The 20,229-nt window shown below is 37.5% G+C and overlaps 2 protein-coding genes across 4 annotated transcripts in view; one reads left to right on the plus strand and one right to left on the minus strand.

Annotated features, from left to right (window-relative positions):
- Nucleotides 1-12,557, plus strand: part of zgc:154058 (Transmembrane protein 150A-like) — a 38,210-nt gene extending 25,653 nt beyond the window's left edge. For both annotated transcript variants that reach the window (XM_058795821.1, XM_058795822.1), the window contains 2 exons: nt 8,051-8,228; nt 9,900-12,557. In XM_058795821.1, the coding sequence (XP_058651804.1) occupies nt 8,051-8,228; nt 9,900-10,144 (423 nt within the window). In that variant the 3' untranslated portion in view covers nt 10,145-12,557. The remainder of the gene's footprint in view (nt 1-8,050; nt 8,229-9,899) is intronic.
- Nucleotides 12,558-12,841: 284 nt separating this feature from the next.
- mat1a (methionine adenosyltransferase 1A) lies at nt 12,842-19,746 on the minus strand. Of its 2 annotated transcripts, XM_058795818.1 has the most exons (9): nt 19,383-19,745; nt 18,063-18,140; nt 17,659-17,781; nt 17,440-17,552; nt 17,210-17,353; nt 16,490-16,708; nt 15,701-15,883; nt 15,394-15,527; nt 12,842-14,034 (listed from the first exon to the last, which is right to left on the minus strand). In XM_058795818.1, exons 1-9 carry the CDS (start codon nt 19,456-19,458, stop codon nt 13,932-13,934), a joined length of 1,173 nt encoding a protein of 390 aa, XP_058651801.1. In that variant the 5' UTR covers nt 19,459-19,745; the 3' UTR covers nt 12,842-13,931. The 2 variants fall into 2 exon arrangements, with proteins under 2 accessions (XP_058651801.1, XP_058651802.1); XM_058795819.1 differs by lacking the exon at nt 12,842-14,034 and having other exon boundaries at nt 15,390-15,527; nt 19,383-19,746.
- Nucleotides 19,747-20,229: the final 483 nt, after the last annotated feature.

Genomic DNA, 20,229 nt, shown 5'->3' on the forward strand with positions numbered 1-20,229 from the left:
CGCCCTGCTCTGCATCTCTCTCTCTCTCTCATTCAGATCATTAGCTCGGCTCCAACAAACTGTTCCAATTTGGAATACTTATACCAATACTTATTTTCACACAGCTATGAGAAGCGTTATACATGGACGCGTGTGCAGTTGCTGTGCTGTATTAAAGCTTAATTCAGGATAAAACCGTATATTAAAAGCTAACAGAAGTAGCACTTACAAATAACAGCATATCTAAAAGTATGAGACAACAACAAACAAATATCCTCTGCATCTCATTCGGGCTCAAGTTGATAAGCAATATAGATGACGCCATTGTTTACAATACAACCGGAGCACATGCCGCTGAGGCGAGGGGTGGGACGTTCAGACGCGCACTAGAGGCGTTTTAGCGAATCACAACACACTGGACCAGCTAACCAATCTCAGCCCATCGCGTATTTCTGAGGGAGGGGCTTCATAAAAGCAGGAAATAATCAGGGCATTTATCAGAGAGGTGTGGAATAAAGGTAAATTATGTGAAAAATAATGCGTTTTCCAAAAAACAAAGCATGAACACTTGTTTGACTGCACCCCATAAACACAATCAAGCCTAGAAAAAAAAGTCAACCACCCCTTTAAAAGAACTGCACTTATTTGAAATAGAGACCTTTTGTAACATTATAAATGTCTTTACTGTCACTTTTGATCTATTTAATGTGTAAAAAATATCTTACTGACCCCAGACTTTTGAACACTACATGTTTAAAATGTACATTCTTCCTCTCCTGGGAAAAACAGCACAAAAATATCGATGACTCATCCTGTGCTACACAGATGTTTGTTAGATCAGATGGTCTCTAGCAAATCTCGGTTCATAGTTGTGATGTAACTGATGTATTTTATTTTTTAAGGAATAAACCCTTCAAAATGTCCTGCTTCTAATTTCAGTAGGAAATATGTCACTTCGTGAGGTCTTAAAAGTCTTGAAATCATATTCTTTATTTCCTTAATGTGAAATATTTCCAAGTGAATGGAATATTTAACAAGAAAAATGTGTAGTATGGGACTTGATTTTATCCATTGGGAATTGATTGAGAAGTTCAGTTGGATCCAGAAGCTTGGAGGGAAGAAGTTGAAGGATAATTGTTTCAGAGATGATCCTATTTTTACAAACATTTTTTCTTTGCACCAATGAATTATGTTCAGTACATTAAAAAAGTAGTAAACAGCACTTTTTAAACTGACTTTAATTGCAGACGATTGAATTGTCTTGATTACAGTACAGTCCAGCCTTTCAGTAATTAGTTTTTAACTGTTTTATGACAACTGAAAATTTAGACTTACTTATTCCATTCCCATCACCAACATTCAATCCCGAAATATTTTTGGGATAGAAAAATGGATTGCTCTATCCTTCCTATTTTCTACGAAATGGAGGGAAGTTTACTGGAAATGTGGGTGAATGAGTCACGGCTTACCATGTGCTGTGTGTACAGAGTACAGAGCTACCATGATCTGACAGACGGGAGAGGCGGGAACGAGCACGTGGCCTGAACGCCACATCTGCACCTCATCAGCAGGCCTGCCTGCCCTTCTGGAGCATTCCACCGCTGCGGTGTAGGATGACAAGGGAGCAGGCAGACTCTCATTATTAGCATCAGGAAAAAGGGAAGTCACGTTATGTAACTCTGGCTGTGCTGTTTAAGTATCCGAAATTTGATAGAACTTGATAGTCCTGATGGTCTTGGAATTCAAGTTTTGGTTTCAGAATACTGAGGTGCAGTTCCACAGAACTCGACTGGGAAGAACAAAGCTTCTTCGACTGTGTCCTGTTTTGATAGGTACAGGTGTGTGGCCACACTGTTCCAGCAGACCTGTTTGAGCTTGCACTGCTGCCTTACGTTTCCTAATAAGCTAAAGCCCTATTCAAATGAGTCTAGTTTTTTTGCAGATGTACTTTTAAGCTCATCCAAATTTAATAGTGTTTTTCTCACATAACCTTGGTGAAAATTACTGTGCAAATTGTATACAGTTTTTTGGCAGGTTTCAGGGTTCTTATGAGTAGGGGTGCAATGGATCGTAGATGATCCATGATCCGTACGAACCAGTCCCGAATCCGCAGCTTCAAATAAATTATCCATCCACCACCCGCACCTATATTTTTGTCTGATTTAGATAGCCGCACCCAATTGTCACATTCAGGGTTCATACGGTCATGAAAAACCATTGGACCATTGGTCATGGAATTTTAAAACAGCAATTTTCAGACCTGGAAAGTTTTGGAAAAGTCTTGTTTCACAATTCTCTGTACAATAGAATTATGTTTAATCAGGTCCTGAATTTCAGTGCGGTATTGCGCATACAGTAGGCTATACCGCATTACACATTCCCGCAGCTTTCGACTTTAAAATGAGGGAAATTCCTGCAAAACATTTATTAAATATAGCGTGTAGGTTAGATGAGCAAATAAATTCACACAAACCATCAGATCAAATCAGTCATTTGAAAACAGCATGAGTGATTCAGCTGTACTGCGTCCACTGTCTTTGACCTTCTCTTCACATCGGCGAATCTAGAGCTGCACGCTGCAATACAAGACTTCAGATCACGTTTCGGTACAGTTTACAGAATTGTCAATTGCCTAATTGGTCATTGTTGCCTCTTCACAAAAATGTATTATTTGCATGTCTTTTTAAGCCTTTCGGTACTTGCGCGCTCCAGATGCGCTTTTCTGTGCGCTCAAAGTCACATCCAAAGCGCCCGTTGCGAGCAAAGCTTGTTGCGCTTAAGTGGCCAAATACACACAAAATGACGTCAAAATGGTCATCCTGGCGAGTATCCTCATAAGCACTGTCAGTTTTGTCTTAAGTTAATGTAAACAGTTGCGAATGAAAACGCATGTGTATCAGTATTGGATCCGTGAAATAGGTCCAGTTATATAACTGCCATCCGCGCATCACTAATACACACAAAGTTATGTGAAAATACCTGTTTTGGAAAGTATTCTGGTAAACACAGTAGGTTATGTTCATGTCTTAAGTTAACATATACAGCTGAGAAAGAAACCGAATGTGTGCCAGTCAGCATTAGGTCCGTGCATTTAGTCTTAAAGAGACAGCAGCCTAGAAATACCTACTTCTGCCTTGTCTGCTAATCAAACAACACCACAGCTTTAACAAAGATGAATCTGTATTTAACTTATGCAGTAAGAATTATGTTGTTTTATACTTAATTATTACATTTCTGCACCTGAATACTACTGTTACTGTCTTTTATATAGCCAATCATTTTATGTTGTATGCTGTTCATATGCTTGTAATTTGTACAACTGTTCTTGTTATATATTTAAGCTAGTAGTTTCTGCTGGGGTATAGAAGTACTTAAAAGCTCACTTTAGTAATAAATGAAAAGTAAACTTTTTTTTAAATTTTTTTTTTTGCTGATCCGAAAAATGATCCAATCCGTGACTCAAAATCCGTAGTATGATCCGAACCGTGAGTTTTGTGATCCGTTGCACAACTACTTGTGAGAAATCAGGTCTGTGATTTGTGGTGTATTATTTTTCCAGATCGCTTCCCCTTATTTATTTTGACATTTTGTTGAATTATGAAACTAAAACAAAATTTTGTTTGTTGCACTGCCTGGTACACCTGCCAACTTTCTGGGTAAAATAATACTTTGTAACTGATGGCAGACTATCAAATAGAAAAAAGTGAACTGAATCGTTAAGGAGATTAAATTCCGGCAATTTTCTGAGAACAGCCACTGTGGTTTCAGCCTCAGGTATGATCCTCACCTTAAAGTCTGCATTAACAGCAAATTCATCCTATCTATTTTAAAAATGCATCTAATTGTGAACAATTAATCCATGCATATGTTTCATTTATAACAAAAATTGAGGTCACACAATTTTTAATAATGTCATAACTTGATCTTCCAGTGAAATAACAGACTTCTCTTTCTCTTTTGGACTTCTCCAATCATTTAGTAAACTCTGCCCTTTCTTATAAATGACTGCAAGCTCACATTCAGAAGTCCCTGTCAATAATTCAGTTTCTTCTGCTGCAGGGCACAATGTGGAAGAAAAGATTAATCACTACTTATATTGCAACTTTAACCCTGTAAAAGCACGAGAAATAATAGTCAGAAAAATGTAAATGTTTATAGTTTAGAGGGCTAAGAAATATGCTTATCAAATCTGATAGGCTTTATAGAAGCTGAGGATTGGTGGCCAGTTGTTGTTCAAGGACCGTGCACAACCGTAATTGGATTTTGCTCTGATTACTGGATTTTCATCCCCTAATTTATACATGGAATAGGCCTATATTTACAACATTAAGTCACGTCTATTCAGACCACATCTTTTTTATAATCCGAGTCCCATCTAAATAATTCTTAAATTAGAGTTCCTGAGAACTGCTAGAGTTCCTGTGAACATGTGTGCATGTTTTATATGTGAGCATGAATGTTTATGTTTATGTGCGTGCTTGTGTGGTCCCCTATAAACATTTAACTACAGCCAAACGCGTGTTTCTTAGTCAGAATTGGACTGGATGAATCATCCTGAATAAATGAAGCATGGGGCTCTTCCTGTGTTTGGCTGTTTAAGTGTGTGTAGTTGCGTGTTCTGTGCACAGAGTTTCTCACTTGGTCTTGGTCCTGATGGTCTGACAGCTACTGGCTGCCAAAGCAAACTGTAGATTCCTTCTGCCAGCCTGTGAAGATCTTTTCTTCTGGATTCCCAGAGTAGAGGAAGAGGCCCCTGAAGGAAAAGATACACATGGACATGATGAATAAAATATCTATTGCAAATCCCATTACTTATTATTAGGCCACTCAATTTAACACTGTTAATATTATTTGAAAAAAATAAATGTGTGCAATTAATCATGGCGACTGACTCGAATGTGAACTCGAAAAAAACTTTTTCTTTTTTTGGTGCCAATTCAATCTTGAAATACCACTTTTATGCTTTTGCGAAGTGTACTATTACTGCTACTACAGGCAACATGCCTTGCCAGACCACACTTACTGAAAGCAGACAGCACAGAATGAGTGGAGCTGTTCACACAGGGCATGTTCATGTATTCAAAACAGCTGGATGGAGCCCAGCAGAACAAAAAGTTCAAGGTTTAAATACTTTTAACTTCTCACAGTATCTTAAAGACAAACTTGAGATGCTGAAAAACAGCAAGACCTGACTTGAATTTGATTAATTAATCGGATAGTATTTAATTTGATTGAGATTTGGATTTGACAGCCCTACTTATTGTATGCTGTCAAACTCTTAAAGATGTTTTTATTGTTCTTAAAACACTGTCTGCACATAAAGAGATCTACAAGTTTTCCTGTAAGACAGGCATTCAACCACATGTTAAAGCAAGTCCATATGAGAGCTCCTCTCCTCTCTCTTGCTAATTTGGCAGCCCAGGGCTCTAGAAAATAACTTGCTCTTATATGTCTTTTATTGTGGTTAGTTTAGAGTCCCAAGTGTTTGCCTGGATTTCTTATTTGGACATGTTATAAGGTGCTCTTTCTTAAAGGAATAGTTCACACCAAAATGAAAATGTTCTGAAAATGTACTCACCCTCAGGCCATCTAAGATGTAGATGAGTTTGTTTTTTCATCTGAAAAGATTTAGAGAAATGTAGCATTGCATCACTTGTTCACTAATGGATCCTCTGCAGTGAATGGGTGCCGTCAGAATGAGAGTCCAAACAGCTGATAAAAAACATCACAATAATCCAAGTAAACCACACGACTTCAAACCATTGCTCCTGGGTAATATATGAGTCCTCCATTCATAATATTGCTTTTTTATATATATAAAAAAAAAAAAACAGGAGAGAAATATGCAAATACAAAGCAAATATTGTCTAAAACAGGTGTAGACATATATGCTGGTGGATTTTGATGTGAGACGACAACAAGGGACAGACTGCATTTGGCCAGAAGCGATAGTTTGAAGTTACAACACACTGATGGATGATGGATTTGTTTTTTGTTTTTTTACAAACAAGCAGCGTTTCGCTTCACAAGATGTTAATTGATGGACTGGAGTCGTGTGGATTACTTGTGATTATTGTGATGTTTTTATCAGCTGTTCGGACTCTCATTCTGACGGCACCCATTCACTGCAGAGGATCCGCTGGTGAGCAAATGATGTAATAATGAATTTCTCCAAATCTGTTGCAATAAAGAATCAAGCTCATCTTTGATGGCATGAGAGTAAGTGCATTTTCAGAAAATTTAAATTTGGGGTGAACTATTCCTTTAACTCAGGTGTTCACTTGCAGGTGAAATGTGAGTGGCCAACATTGTCTTTTAGCAGATTAATGCATCAAAGTGTATTTCAATGGCATAGGTCACATTATCACAGTCTCATCCCATGTGCTTGTTTCCCATAAGACTAGGAAGCTTTCGAGAGCTTCAATCGTTGTCCTTAAACCTGAGATGCGCATTACATACCTTGCACATTACAGAGCTGAGAGCATGTCCTTGTCATAATGACAGTGCAAGTAAGCAGCAGGCACAGCAGCTCAATATTTAGACACTGAAGTGAAGGGGAAGTCTTAGCCTTAGGAGAACATACAGGATATCATTTGCTGAGATAATCAGTGGTTCGCTGACAAAGCCTGGAGTTGATTTATGGTTTCCAAAGTTCCAACACTTGATACTTGGCTTTTGTAAAAAAATAATAAATACAGATGAAGTTAATGAAAGGGAAAGACTGAGGGACAGTGACATATTGTATGCTACTAAACTATGCAATAATAGATTGCTATGCAATAATGTTTTGAAAGAAATTAATACTTTTAACCAGCTAAGAGGCTTTAAATCGATAACATTGATAATAATAAGAAATGGTTCTTGAGCACCAAATCAGCATATTAGCATGATTTCTGAAGGATCATGTGACACAGAGTACGGGAGTAATGATGGTGAGAATTCAGCTTTGCATCACAGGAATAAATTACATTTTAAAATGTAGTTTTTAAGAAAACTTTTTTAAAAAGAAAAAAATTGCAATATTTCACTGTTTTACTATAATTTTGATCAAATAAATGAATCCTTGGTGAGTATAGGAGACTTCTTTTAGAAATGTTGTATATTCCTTATATTATGGTACATTTTAATGCATGACATTGACTTTAAAGCGTGATATGGATTTTTAATGACATTCTCCAGTTATTACAGAGCTTGTGTTGAGTGGTTTATAGTGGAGTTAATAGGGCTCAGTGTAGTTGTGGGTGTTCTGCTGCCCTCTGCTGCTGGAGGTGTTGTTGTATGTGATGTGTGATGTGGCATTATGTGAACTCCCATTTCTCTGCCTTCAGCGTTCAGACCATAAACACACCACACGGTCATATGTTGGCAAGCACAGCAAAGCTTGCTGCTTTAAAAATGGAAATTCTGCATAAACAGCAATTTTCTTGTGTTTCCCAATATGTTCCATGACAATTTTGGGACTGTTGTTTTATAACTGACCAGATCCACTTAGACTTACTGTACTGATAGTTTTAACCCAGCTTTAATTGTTTCAAGTACCAATAAAAAAAAGGAAATGATGAAAAGCTGAAATAGTTATGTACATATGTGAATTTTAATTGCTTTTGTGAGCAAATAATATTTATAAAATCAAGTAATTTTGATTACAGATTAAGTCTATAAAATATGTTGACATATGCTTTCAACATGAGTTTAATGTGTTACAATATGACTCCTGTTTTGTATGGTTTTAATTAGTCCTTCCCGAACCGATGTTTATTCTAGTTTGTACTGAGCCGTTAGGGCTCTCTAAATGTGATTTTTTTCCACAGCTGGGAAAAATGAAAATGAAAAGAAAAAAAAAATTGTGATGTGGCTATTTTTAGAAAGGAAAAAACACTCCAGAAAGTTAGTTTTTTCCACTTCGAATAAAGGGAAAATGCAGAACACTTTTTTTCTTCTTCATGGTAACCATGGATTCCCTCCACACCAGCTAAACTACACCCACAGTATGTGACATGTTGTTAACCCTATCTGTAGTTTTGATTGGTGAATCTGTGCTCACTGTTTTCTGTCTCTGTGTTCCTCACAGGTGGATAACGCCAAGGTTCTTCACTATGTTGGAGCAGGGGTAGCCTTCCCCACCAGTATGCTGTTTGTGTGTCTGCAGTCTGCACTGACCTACCGCCTGGCGAAGACTCAGGGAGAATATAATATGGGTCATTTGCGCCTCTTTATGACCCTGCTGGCTTTTGTGGCCCTGGTGCTTAGTATCCTTTACACTATCACTCATCCTCATGTTATTATATTGGGGTTTTTTTGTATTAAGATTGTAAATCAGTTTAGATTAGTGCTGTCATAATATCAGATTTTCACTACATGATTATCTTGGCCACAATAATTCATGGTAACGATATTAATGCAATAGCTATAGAAAAAAAGACTATAAAATCCATCTGTATTATTTTGTTTAGCTTGTTTTCTCTTTTTTGGCCTATGAATTACCCCAAGGAGATGGAGAGAGAAAATTAACAAGTAATGAAAAAATAATGTGTAATTATTTGTTCTTTATTCATTTTTTTCAGTAACACTTTAGTATAGGGACCAATTCTCACTATTAAGAAGTTGCTTATTAGTGTGCCTATTAATAATGTATTGGCTGTTTATTAGTACTTATAAAGCAAGCACATACAGTATTCTGCATGACCATATTCTGCATCCCTAATCCTACCCAATACCCAAATTTAACAACTACCTTACTAATAATAATCAGCAAATTAGGAGTTAATTGAGGCAAAAGTCATAGTTAATAGTTTGTTAATAGTGAGAATTGGACCTTAAAATGAAGTGACCTTTTTTTCTTCTTCAAAACAGTATACCATTCTGTCCTGTTCTCCCACCATTTCTCATACCACCAAAACCGATACTAAAACAAGTAATTGTAATTGTTATTCTCATTTGTAAATTCTTTTAATGTAAAAAAAAATAAAAAAAGTGTAATAATAAATATAATGTAAAGGTAAATGCAGTTTTAAAATATCGGTAACACTTTATTTTAAGGACCAATTCTCACTCTTAACTAGTTGCTGATTAACATGCACATTACTAGCTTATTGGCTGTTTATTAGTACTTATAAAGCACATATTAATGCATTATTCTCTATTAACATTAACATTTTCTTTTAACATTTTAGATCTCTTAATCCTACCCCATACCTAAACTAACAACTACCTTACTATTAATAAGCAGCAAATTAGGAGTTTATTGAGGCAAAAGTTGTAGTTAATACACTGTAAATAAAAAAAAAAGTTGAGCCAACTTAATTTTAAGGCAACCAGCTTCAGCAGATTTTTGAGTTTTCTCAACTTTCTCAAGTTTATACAACAAAAATTTGGGAATCTCCCACAAAAATAAGTTGAGCAAACTCAAAAATCTGCTGAAGCTGGTTGCCTTACAATTAAGTTGGCTCAACTTTTTTTTTTTTTTTTTACAGTGTAGTTAATAGTGAGTACTGGTCCCCAAACTATGCATTAAAATATGCATTAAAATGCACAGGAAATGCAAACTGCGACGTTATTGCAAATCTGCAAAGTAAAATAAATAATGTAACAATTTTGTCGCACTTTACATAACATAAGCGAATTTGGTGAGTTATTTTCTTTGATGTCAAAAAAACATTAATAGCATTTAAAAAATGATTAATTCTTACAGCTGTGTTCTGTAGCTGTTACTTTTTCATTGGTCAGGCTTATTGTTGCAATATTCTCAGATAACATAATATTCTCAGAATGTTTGAATATCCTGTTGTATTCAGCTTTCAAGTTTTGCACTGCTTTTCTTTCTCAGTCACTGAGTTCATGCACGTTCTTCCTGTAATGCAAACAGGCCTGAGCATGAGTTTACAGTGTTCACTATGATTCCTTGACGAAACTTTCCTCAGGCGGGGTGTTTTTTGTCCAGGAGAGTTTTGTCCTGCAACATGCATCAGCCATTTTCGAGTGGGTCTTCTGTGTCATCATTATGCTGTTCTATGGCACATTCGCTTTTGAATTCGCCGGGATATCTAGTGACACAATGATGGTGCTGGCCCGAGGGCAATCTCTACAGTCCATAAGCCGAGACCACAAAATGGAGTCTCTTGCTGGGGCCAGTCAGCACCAGTCTGAGAGCCTGTCCATACTGTAACCTCAGTGTCCTGTATCTCTCTCTCAACGCTATTAACATGCAGAGGGAAAGTAACAGAAACTGGACATGGATCTCATACACCTTTGCCAAAGAATTCAGCTCAGATTTTGCACATTTTTGAGAGACTTCTTCACTCTCTGGGGACCTTTTGAATCGCACAGCTTCCATGCTGGGAAAAACAAAGATCATTGCCTGGATGTGTTGGAGTTTCCATTAGATCTCATTGAGATTTTTAAGTATCTGAGTTACTTGGATAAAGAAACTACAGACTGCTAGATGGCAAAAGTACATGCGTCCATTGGTGAAACCAGAGGACCGCTACATCAATGGTGTAGTAAACTAAACCGAAGCCTTTTGCAACCATCAACACTCAAGCATTTTAACATAGTGCCTCAAAACAAATGTTATTGTGCCAATTCCAAGACAATGGATCCCAAAATGCTGATGTTTTCTGTGCCTTTAGGTTTTTTTCAAAGGCAGAGATGGTTAAATAACATTTTATTGTCACATATCTCTGCTGTCTGTTAACTGATCAAGGTGTTTCATTTTGCCTTAATCACCGTATGCTGTCTGAAATGTATTTTTCAGGAGATTGTCATTACCGATGTGCCTTATACCAAAAGCCAAATACCGATATTTAATAGAAATGTATATCAATAGTCAAACTGCCTTGAATATATAAGGCATGTATTTTTTTGATATGCAGCAAATATTATGCTGGTTGTAAACAACTAAGCTGAACGAGATCAGCAAAAACCTCTCGCGATACAGGCGCATAAGCTTATCACATTAAGTCGCCAGTAATTGGTGCCATTCCAGATGTCATGTTAGAGTCTATGAGTATTGCTGTACATTGTGACCAAATGTAATTGAGAAGAGAGTTTGTCCTGAGGTCAGTGTGATCATAGGTTTCCCTCTTTCTGTCACTGTGGGAATTGTGTGTGCGTGTGTGTGTGTGTGTGTGTGTGTGTGTGTGTGTGTGTGTGTGTTGCGGGTTTATGGGAGTTGGTTACAAGGAAGCATCTAGTAATGAAAGACTGAAGCCGCGTCCCAATGTGCATACTATCCATCCTAAATTCTATGTGATATTAGTAATTTTCAATACTATTTAGGGCAGAGAGGGTGGATAGTATGCACATTGGGAGGCAGGGTGAGTTTTCTCAGAAGCTGCCCTTTAATGTAAAGGGTGACTAGTTTAGGTGTTCTTAGATTTGCAGACAAAACGACTTGCAGCGGGACTGCAAGTTCATAATTGATTTTGTTTTGAAAAACAGATGCAATTTGGTTTACATTGGTCAAATGTTTTCACACTACCAGCATGACAAAAAATCGTATTGTTCCTCAATTAATATTAAGGGAGTTTTGTCATTTTAATTTGTCAGGATAAGAGCCATATTTATGCTTATCACCGATTGATCCTACCAGTGCCGTCCTGAAAACATCTTTTGTGCCATTTCAGTTTACTAATTCTCCTCGCTCAGGAATTTCAGATCTGTCTTTTGCTGTCACACGTCTCTCTGCATCGATCCACCAGATACAAGTGAAAGTTTAACCATTTCCGTTACTTGTTTAGAACAGTTACGTTCCCTGTGGAAATCAAAAGAAGAAATTTGAAGAACTGATGTGCAGCTCTATTCCTCACTGGACAATTCACAGTAAAAGTAGTTCATAAGACTCATTTTGTGTATTTCAGTTTTTCCAAGTGTTATTTCACTGATAATCTTCCACTTTGCTGAAGCTATGAAATCTAAATAAAAAAAAGTTACATATCACTCCATCAGTGCCATCAAATATAATATTTGAGCAGTGCAGAATAAGGGAGGATTATCTGTGAAAAAAAAAAAGTATTAAATTTCATTTTGTTTCTCACATAAAATGATCACATGGCTAGAAGAATTGAAATACAGCAAAGTCACACACCAGCACACAGTTTTTGCTTAACAGGCATGAGATACATTTTTAAAGTAACATGCAAAGAACCAATATCTTCAAAAGTTTGCAAATATTCTAATTTTGTGTTCCACAGGGGAAAAAATAAATAAAGATGTCAACATAAGGGTGAAAAGGTCATTTTTGACTAATCCTTTAAAAAACAGTTAAAAGAGTCATTTTTTTCTGCATTACCTTTTGCCTAGACTTGTGTTCCTTCATGTATTATCTATTAGTTTGCTTAATCTTGGACTCTGACAGTCAATAGCTGTACAGCTGCAAACCTGCTGTCATCATTCAACAAGACTCTGCCCCACATCAGCATTTAATGACATAGATAGCAAAAATACCTTCACGTGCCTTTGTTTCAACCAAGATCGAATCGCTCATTGGAGAAATGTTTTGGGGTTTTATGGAAGGATGTGTTTGATTGTGCTGTAAATTTGCCTTAAACTATATGGAAATAAAGCAGAATCAGACATTACACTCTAACCTTTCTCTCTCATCTCTGTGAATAAACTTTGCTTAAGTCATGTAGACTGTGTCACACAATTCCTGTTAGTGGTCACCATGGCCTTCGAGTTTATTTAAATAGATTGGATTTGGTCATTCTTGTTTGACTTAAGTGTTTCGCTTCAGCTTTTGGTGACCTATTGCAAAACTGTGTGGTAAACATATTATTTGCACATAATGGAATGATTGGTTGGCGTATTACCCAACAAATGAGTCATTCATTGTGTTTAAAGACATCCATACTGACACCAGACATATATGAAGAATTTTCCACACTTTAATTATTCACAATTATTTACATGTCAAATTCTTAATTCAATCTTTAAAACAAAAGTTGAAAATCTGAAAGAACAGTAAGAAGGTGATTTATAGTGTTTTAGGGGTTAATAGTCTACCTCGGTTGAACTCCCAGAAGTCTAAAGAAAACAAATGAGTGGCTTTCACACACATCTCAAGTGTGCAACATAATCTGGCTTTTTTCATAAGTGATACATACACACACACACACATATATGCTCACACTCCAGGGGTGACAATTGATGTAAGACCAGCACAGGATCTGTACATGTAAACAACAATATTCTCATAATATCCCTCTGCCATTATCAAACATTAATGAGATAATGCAGTAAAAAAAAATGAAGCATAAAAAGCAAATGTTCTCATGATGCGAGAAAAAGGCACACAAATTAGACCCTTTTAAGACTGTAAATATATGATGCAAGGAATATGTTTATCAGATTGTATAACTTATAAAACCTAAAGCTCCCAATGGTCCACAATATGCTTATAATTCTTCGCAACACGCTGCTAGCTGTAACTGGTTACAGCCACAATGAAAAACGGACTAAATAATTAATTTGGCTCATGAAAAAGAAATTACAATGTAGTAAAAACTGAATAATTACCAAACACAATTGCACTGCAGTTTTCCCGAGCTCTCCTCCGTTGATCGGAAAAAAACAAACAGATATTCCCGCCCAAAACTCGCGCCAGTTGCTGCTGACAGAGTAATGTTTTGATAGCACCAGAGTCACAGTACTTAGCTTTTTAAGGTAATCAAACTATGAATTTATTACTTAAGGTTTTCTCTATATTCTAAGCTGGTATAGGACGCACTTTAGCTTTAAGGAATGATAGATTGTCATGAGTGCTGAAACAGTTGTGAGGGATCCTTTCACGATAGACTTCTTAATAAAAGACCGGATTTATCAATCTTGACATTTACAGTATATATTCGTCTAATCTTAAATGTAGCATATGCGGGAAGAGAACCAAAATCAGCTGAGAGAGGAGCGCTGGAGGAAAGAGCGACTGAATGACTGAAGGTAAGACTCCTCTCGGTTTAAACCTTGAGACTCTTGGCCATCTCCCAGGGGAACTCTGATCGGCCAAAATGACCGTAGCAGGCGGTGCTCTGGTAGATCGGTCTCTTCAGGTTCAGGTCCCTGTCAGTGGAAATTGAGTTTGTTAGCTTTTCACCAAACAGCCCTTGCCTGAATCCTACTTACACCAAAACTGTACTTAATTAAATAAAATGTAGGCTACTTAATTTATGTGCATCGTTAGGCTACTTATTAAAAGACGCTTAATACATAGGCTAGTAGAACCGCCATGCATTTGGGCCTATTAGTGGTAGCGATACTCCCCCTGGAGGAAATATCGGGAAATATCATGTTAACATATTTTAGCCTGCTATGACGATTGAGCAGGTATTGATCAGTGTGTTTCTTAAGTTTTTTTTTTCATGTCACATATTTTTAATATGTTTACACACACAATGGGGAACTGCTATAGGTGTAATGGTTTGTGTACTGTACTATCTTTTTTGTCGGTCCCTTAACCCTAAATCAACCCCTTACATAAAAAAAAAATAAATAAAAACATTTAGTATGATTTATAAGCTGTTTTCCTCATGGGGACCAAAAATGTCTAAAAATTTACTGGTATTACTATCCTTGTGGGGACGTTTGGAAGGAAATACCAGGTATATACACACACACACACACGTTTGTTTCTGTGAATTGTGGGTACTTTCCATACTTCTATACTGACCAAACAATATTTTCTATCCCCTAACCCTAAACCTACCCCTTACAGAAAAGCTGTTTGCATTGTTACACTTTTTTCAAACATCATTTACTATTTAAAAATTTTTTTCCCCTTGTGGGGACCGCAGGCCAGTCCCCACAATGTCAAAACTTTCAGGTTTTACTATCCTTGTTGGGACACACACATACACACACATTCGTAATGTTACACCTTTGAATCTACCCAAAATAGTGCAAACGTGAACTTGAACTAAGTTACATGCTAGTCAGAATGTGCAAGTCATGCTGCTATAAATACACTCAATACTGTATAACCCAGACATTAAAGTGTAAAGAATACACAACATTGTATTACAATAGTGTCCCCATTATTTCAAGAGGACAGTTTTTACTTGCTGTTTATATTAAATATTTATATTTACTTAAATTAATATAGAACATGTTAATTTTTTTTTATTTTGTGCTTACTTATTGACTAAAATGTTATTTTTGTCTACTAAAAGTAGCTGCTATTTTAGTCTAAGTAAAACTGATTGGATGGGTATAACATATAACCATTAATTATAATAACCCTTAATTCCCCCTTATTTTAGTGAACTAAATTCCACGTAAATAATGTTTCCCTCAATTTTAACTCACCCACATAAAGTACTGAATTTAACCATCACGTTTTTAAGGCTAAAATCAGAAAATGTTGTTTCCCTCACCTAAAGTAGTAGAACATAATAAGAACATATTATCTTATTAATTGTTTACCTAACAATGACACCTGGTCGGAGGTCAAAGTTCTTGTTGACAATCTGTAGCAACTCCTTCTCTGTTTTTTCCGATGAGCCGTAGGTGAAAAGGGAGATTGAGAGAGGGTAGGCGACTCCAATGGCGTAAGACACCTACAGAACACATTAAATATTCATGACCCTGCTCCAGACACCAGCTCATCCATTCCAGTTTTAATCCATGTCAGATCAAATTGGTCAATAATGTGGATCTACTTTTTCATCTAGACATAACCTTATGCATTGTTCACAGTTTTTTATTTAAGATGTCTACACTTTCGTCTTACCTGAACCAACACTCTTCTGCACAGTTTGGCCTTCACCAGAGATTTAGCCACCCAGCGTGCAGCATAGGCAGCAGAGCGGTCCACCTTGGTGTAGTCCTTTCCAGAGAATGCTCCACCACCATGAGCCCCCCATCCACCATATGTGTCCACAATAATCTTCCTACCCGTGACACCAGCATCTCCCTAAAAAGCAAAAATTTTATATGGTTTAACCATAGTTCGCCAAAAATGAGAATTCTGTCATCCTAATGTCATTCCAAACTAGTCAGTTATGTTTTTCTGTGGAAAAACAAAGGGAGAATTTTGTGAAGAATTACGAAATAGTTCTTCACCTCATAGAAGTTTGTGTCTAGTCTGTGTTGTGCACAGATTAGAAATAGCTCACCATGTTCTGCTACAATAAACATGACAACTAGTGCTGTTGTGGTGTCAATGACATTGGCACGACAGCTTTTCCATACAGTAGGTGAAAATTTTCAATGAATGATTTAATTTTGGCATGTTCCTCACATAAGGAATTTTATTCCTTGTATTGCTTAGGAAGACTTGGAATATAGTGCACAAATAATACTAACTACTTTGTGTGTGTGTGTGTGTGTGTGTTTTGATAAAGCTGCACAAAGATTCTTCAAAAAATTAATTCTGTAGAAAAAAATACAGCATAAAGGTTTAAAACAACATAAGGGTGAAAATGTAATCACTGATTTTCTTTTTTTAATGAATTAAAACTTTAAAATTCATTATACTACAGCGTTTCATTCAACCGTTTGAACCATAGAAAGTGCTCACCTGAGGCCCTCCAATGACAAAGCGTCCACTTGGCTGCAGATGGTACACAGTCTTATCGTCTATATATTTTGCTGGCACCACAGCTTTAATAACCTTCTCCTTCAGAATACGCTTTTGCTCCTCCAGTGAAATGTTGTCGTCATGTTGGACGGAGACGACCACTGTGTGGACACGCAAAGGAATCACAGCACCATTCTCCTGCTTGTAGTGCACAGTGACCTGAAGTTGTGGAAAACATCTGAAGTCATCATTTCAATTGACATAAGGGATGTGAAGGACATTTCCTGCTGTATGGTCTGAAAATGGCAGAACTCTAAAATAGACCAGAGGTTTCAGCTTCCTGAGAGCTGCCCAGCTTGAGTTGCTGGCATGCTCCTGAGATTGACGGGTGCACAGCCGTGTCCTCTGTCCCACTGGGAAAAGTAAGGACCGGGAGCCCTGGATGTCATGCTGGAGTTCATTTTCTCTCAAGCATTAAAAGAGACCGCCTCATGGTCACTATCTTGCTCAACAGCCGTCACACCTATTGGCCAATGTGTTGGTTCAATGAACACTCGGCTGATAAGATAGCATGGTCAATGTCAGTCAGAGGCTTTGAACCTGCACATTGTGGCTTTAAAGACTCAATAATATCAACTTGTGACTGTAAGTGTGCAAAAATAACGTCACAACATTTTTTACTCTAAATATATTTAGTTTTTTCAGTCATATTTTGCTGACCTGAGTTTTTGAGTCTGGGCGGAGCCATGGGATGGTGCCATCCCGCCGCAGCTCAGCCATTTTGGCATTGAGTTTGTGAGCGAGGACAATGGTGAGTGGCATGCACTCCTCCGTCTCGTCAGTGGCGTAGCCAAACATGAGCCCCTAAGACACAACGGAAATGCAATATGAGGATGTTTGTCTCAAACTATGTGCTCAAACACATTTTTACACATCCGTTGTGATTGGACCTGGTCTCCAGCTCCAATATCTTCCTCATGTCTGTCAACGTGGACACCCTGCGCTATGTCAGGAGACTGCTGCTCGAGAGCCACCAGCACATTGCAGGTTTTATAGTCGAAACCTGAACAGATGGAAGAGCAAAGAGTGGAAAAAAATGGTGGATTAGTTAGTTAAGATCTGAAGTACTAGGCAGTATGCTGAATATAAAAGTATGTGTTGATCTTGACCTTTTTCAGAGTTGTCGTAACCAATGTGTTTAATGGTGTCTCGCACAATCTTCTGGTAGTCAACGTTGGCCCGAGATGTGATCTCACCACAGAGGAGTACCATACCAGTCTTACAAACAGTTTCTGATGATTAAAACAACCTTAATTAGTCAAAGGACCCATGACAAAGGATAATTGCCATTTTATAATCCATTGCTAGGTTAGAAATGGAAATGTTATCCATTTAAATGCCCTTAAACTTCAGGGACGGAAAGAGTGCAAGAAATGGTCACTCTGTAACTGAACAAGAGTCAAGATAAGTTGGACTGTTGGACTATAAACTTTCAAAGAATATATTGACAGTCATGTTTATACAGAAAGCCTTTACGTGTTTATTTTGTTTGCGATTAAAAATGTTCACTCACCACAGGCCACTTTGGCATCCGGGTCCTGGTTCAAGTGTGCGTCAAGAACTGCATCACTGATTTGGTCACAGATTTTATCTATTAACGAAATCACACCATTATGAAACAAAGTTATGTAATGGCTCAAATGAAGGTTCAAGTGTGGGTTTAGTGTTATAACACCACAAAGTTTCAGTTTAAGGGTTGAAATGCCTCTCTTATACGAAGACTGTAGGACACAGGAATCCCAACAAAGCAAAACCCCAGCTGAGCAGCTGGAGGACAATACCAGTGGTCCTCTCCTTTCAGAATCATTCACTCAGTCTATATTTGTGCTGCTAGCTGAGGCAACAGTTTAGGTGAGTTACATCAGAAAATACGCTGTCCAAAACAACATCTCAGGTGATAATATGAGACAAACAAGTCAAATCTATGAGATCGCTTCAGTCTGGAACATTATGGAATAGATTTGTGTGCATCTTGTACATGCACCTATTGATTTATCTGGTGAAATATGTGCTGATGGGAGATGTTTATCAAGACTCTCAAAATTTGTTCATGTGAACCAGACAGGTTAGTTCGGAGTGTTGTAATATTTGTCCAGGAGGAACCAGACCGGATTAGATTAAAAGTCATTAAATCTTATTAAGAGTCATTAAGTTTGAAAGAAGCTTTGAAATATGTATTGTGAAATACACTAGGCAAATCAAACTGGCTTAGCATTTTTCAGGAGTGCAGCATATGAAAATGTCTACAGAACTTTGGCCTTGCAGCATGACATGAGAGAACCGCAATATGGTTGATAAGAAATGTGAGGTCTGGCAAGTTCCCACATGAAATAGAAATAACTACTGAAGCAAAATCTGTTGGCATACAGGTGCGCCGATAATTGACTCACTAGACAGCCATGGAACGGTATCATGCTCAGTTCATTATGAAATAAATTGCATAGTAAATATGTAACTGAGAAAAGCCCCCAAGTGATATGCAGTAATTTAACACCTATGTAAAAGTCATGACCTCTAATTGACTATTTTTGTCTACTACACTTTCACTCAATGGAATACCAGTTAAGCACATGGTACTGTGGAAGTTTTGCTACTGAAAGTGTGAATGAACCCCATTGAACTGTTGCTTAAGCAGCTTACTACTGTACGAACTGTTGCTAAACCAGCTCACCACTTCTATATGCTCCAATGACTTGTCGAGGCAGGTGAATTAGTCTATAGGTACATGTCTTGAGGGTTTTTCTCCATACAAGTACCCAGGTCCAGAATGCAAAAGACATATAGCACATACTACAAAATGGAATTTAAATGTAAAAGTCAGATTGAAAATCACCTGGATGCCCTTCTCCCACAGACTCTGAGGTGAACATGAAGGCTCCGTCATCATGAGCGTCATTCATTCCTTCCATGTTTGCCAGCAACTGAACAGATCTTCGAAATCAACAGGACAAAATAATCTATCAAGTGCTCAATAATTTTCCTCCAACTTTGGCTAAAGCAGGCCAAGTATGCAGAGCTCCTTATAGTCCCGAGGGTATAGAGGAAAGAATGATAGAAAGAAAGAGAGGTTTGCAGATAGATCACAGACTATATAACACACAACCTCGTCTCGAAGCAAGTTTGCCCCTATATATGGCAGAAAGAAAACACACACACTAAGCTTTACTCACTCTCTCACTCACAAACATACACACATACACACACGTGTCATGTGAACGAGTGGGGCAGACCATTCCAGGGGGTGTTGTTTGGGGGGAGGAGATTCAAACTTTCAGAAACTTTCCGTTAACCCCTTGTGTGCTCAGCTCGGTCATAGGATGGCTTCCTTTGGGGTGGGATGGCTGCTGCTGTCAGTGGACAAAGTGGACACTTGTGGGCTAGAAATCATCCTCATATCATGCTAATACTTATCAGAGCATGGAGCAATGACAAACAGACCTGAAGGTGATTTATGATAAACTTTGTGGAAAAGTTATGTCAAGTAATATCAAATCTAAAGTGGGGTGTGATGAAGTTAACTGCAGATGTGATTGGATGATACAGCACTCCTCTCGTTTGAAAAAGACATGTGCTTGGCAAAAATGAATTTTTTGTGGTTGTGTAATAAATGCATTGCAAAACCCTTTAAAAAAACATAATGGTTTAACATATAACAATCAAGGTATGTTCCAAAACATGCT

Source organism: Onychostoma macrolepis, chromosome 13, assembly GCF_012432095.1.
Source record: "Onychostoma macrolepis isolate SWU-2019 chromosome 13, ASM1243209v1, whole genome shotgun sequence".
Taxonomy (NCBI): domain Eukaryota; kingdom Metazoa; phylum Chordata; class Actinopteri; order Cypriniformes; family Cyprinidae; genus Onychostoma; species Onychostoma macrolepis.

Excerpts from the sequence above, each read along its gene's own strand:
- mat1a (XM_058795818.1), bottom strand. The coding sequence starts at position 19,458 with ATGGAAGGAATGAATGACGCTCATGATGACGGAGCCTTCATGTTCACC. Across the intron at positions 17,354-17,439 it reads ATATTGGAGCTGGAGACCAG|GGGCTCATGTTTGGCTACGC; the intron begins GTCCAATCACAA and ends GTTGTGTCTTAG. Across the intron at positions 15,528-15,700 it reads GCAGAAGAGTGTTGGTTCAG|GTGTCTTACGCCATTGGAGT; the intron begins GTAAGACGAAAG and ends TGTGTTCTGTAG.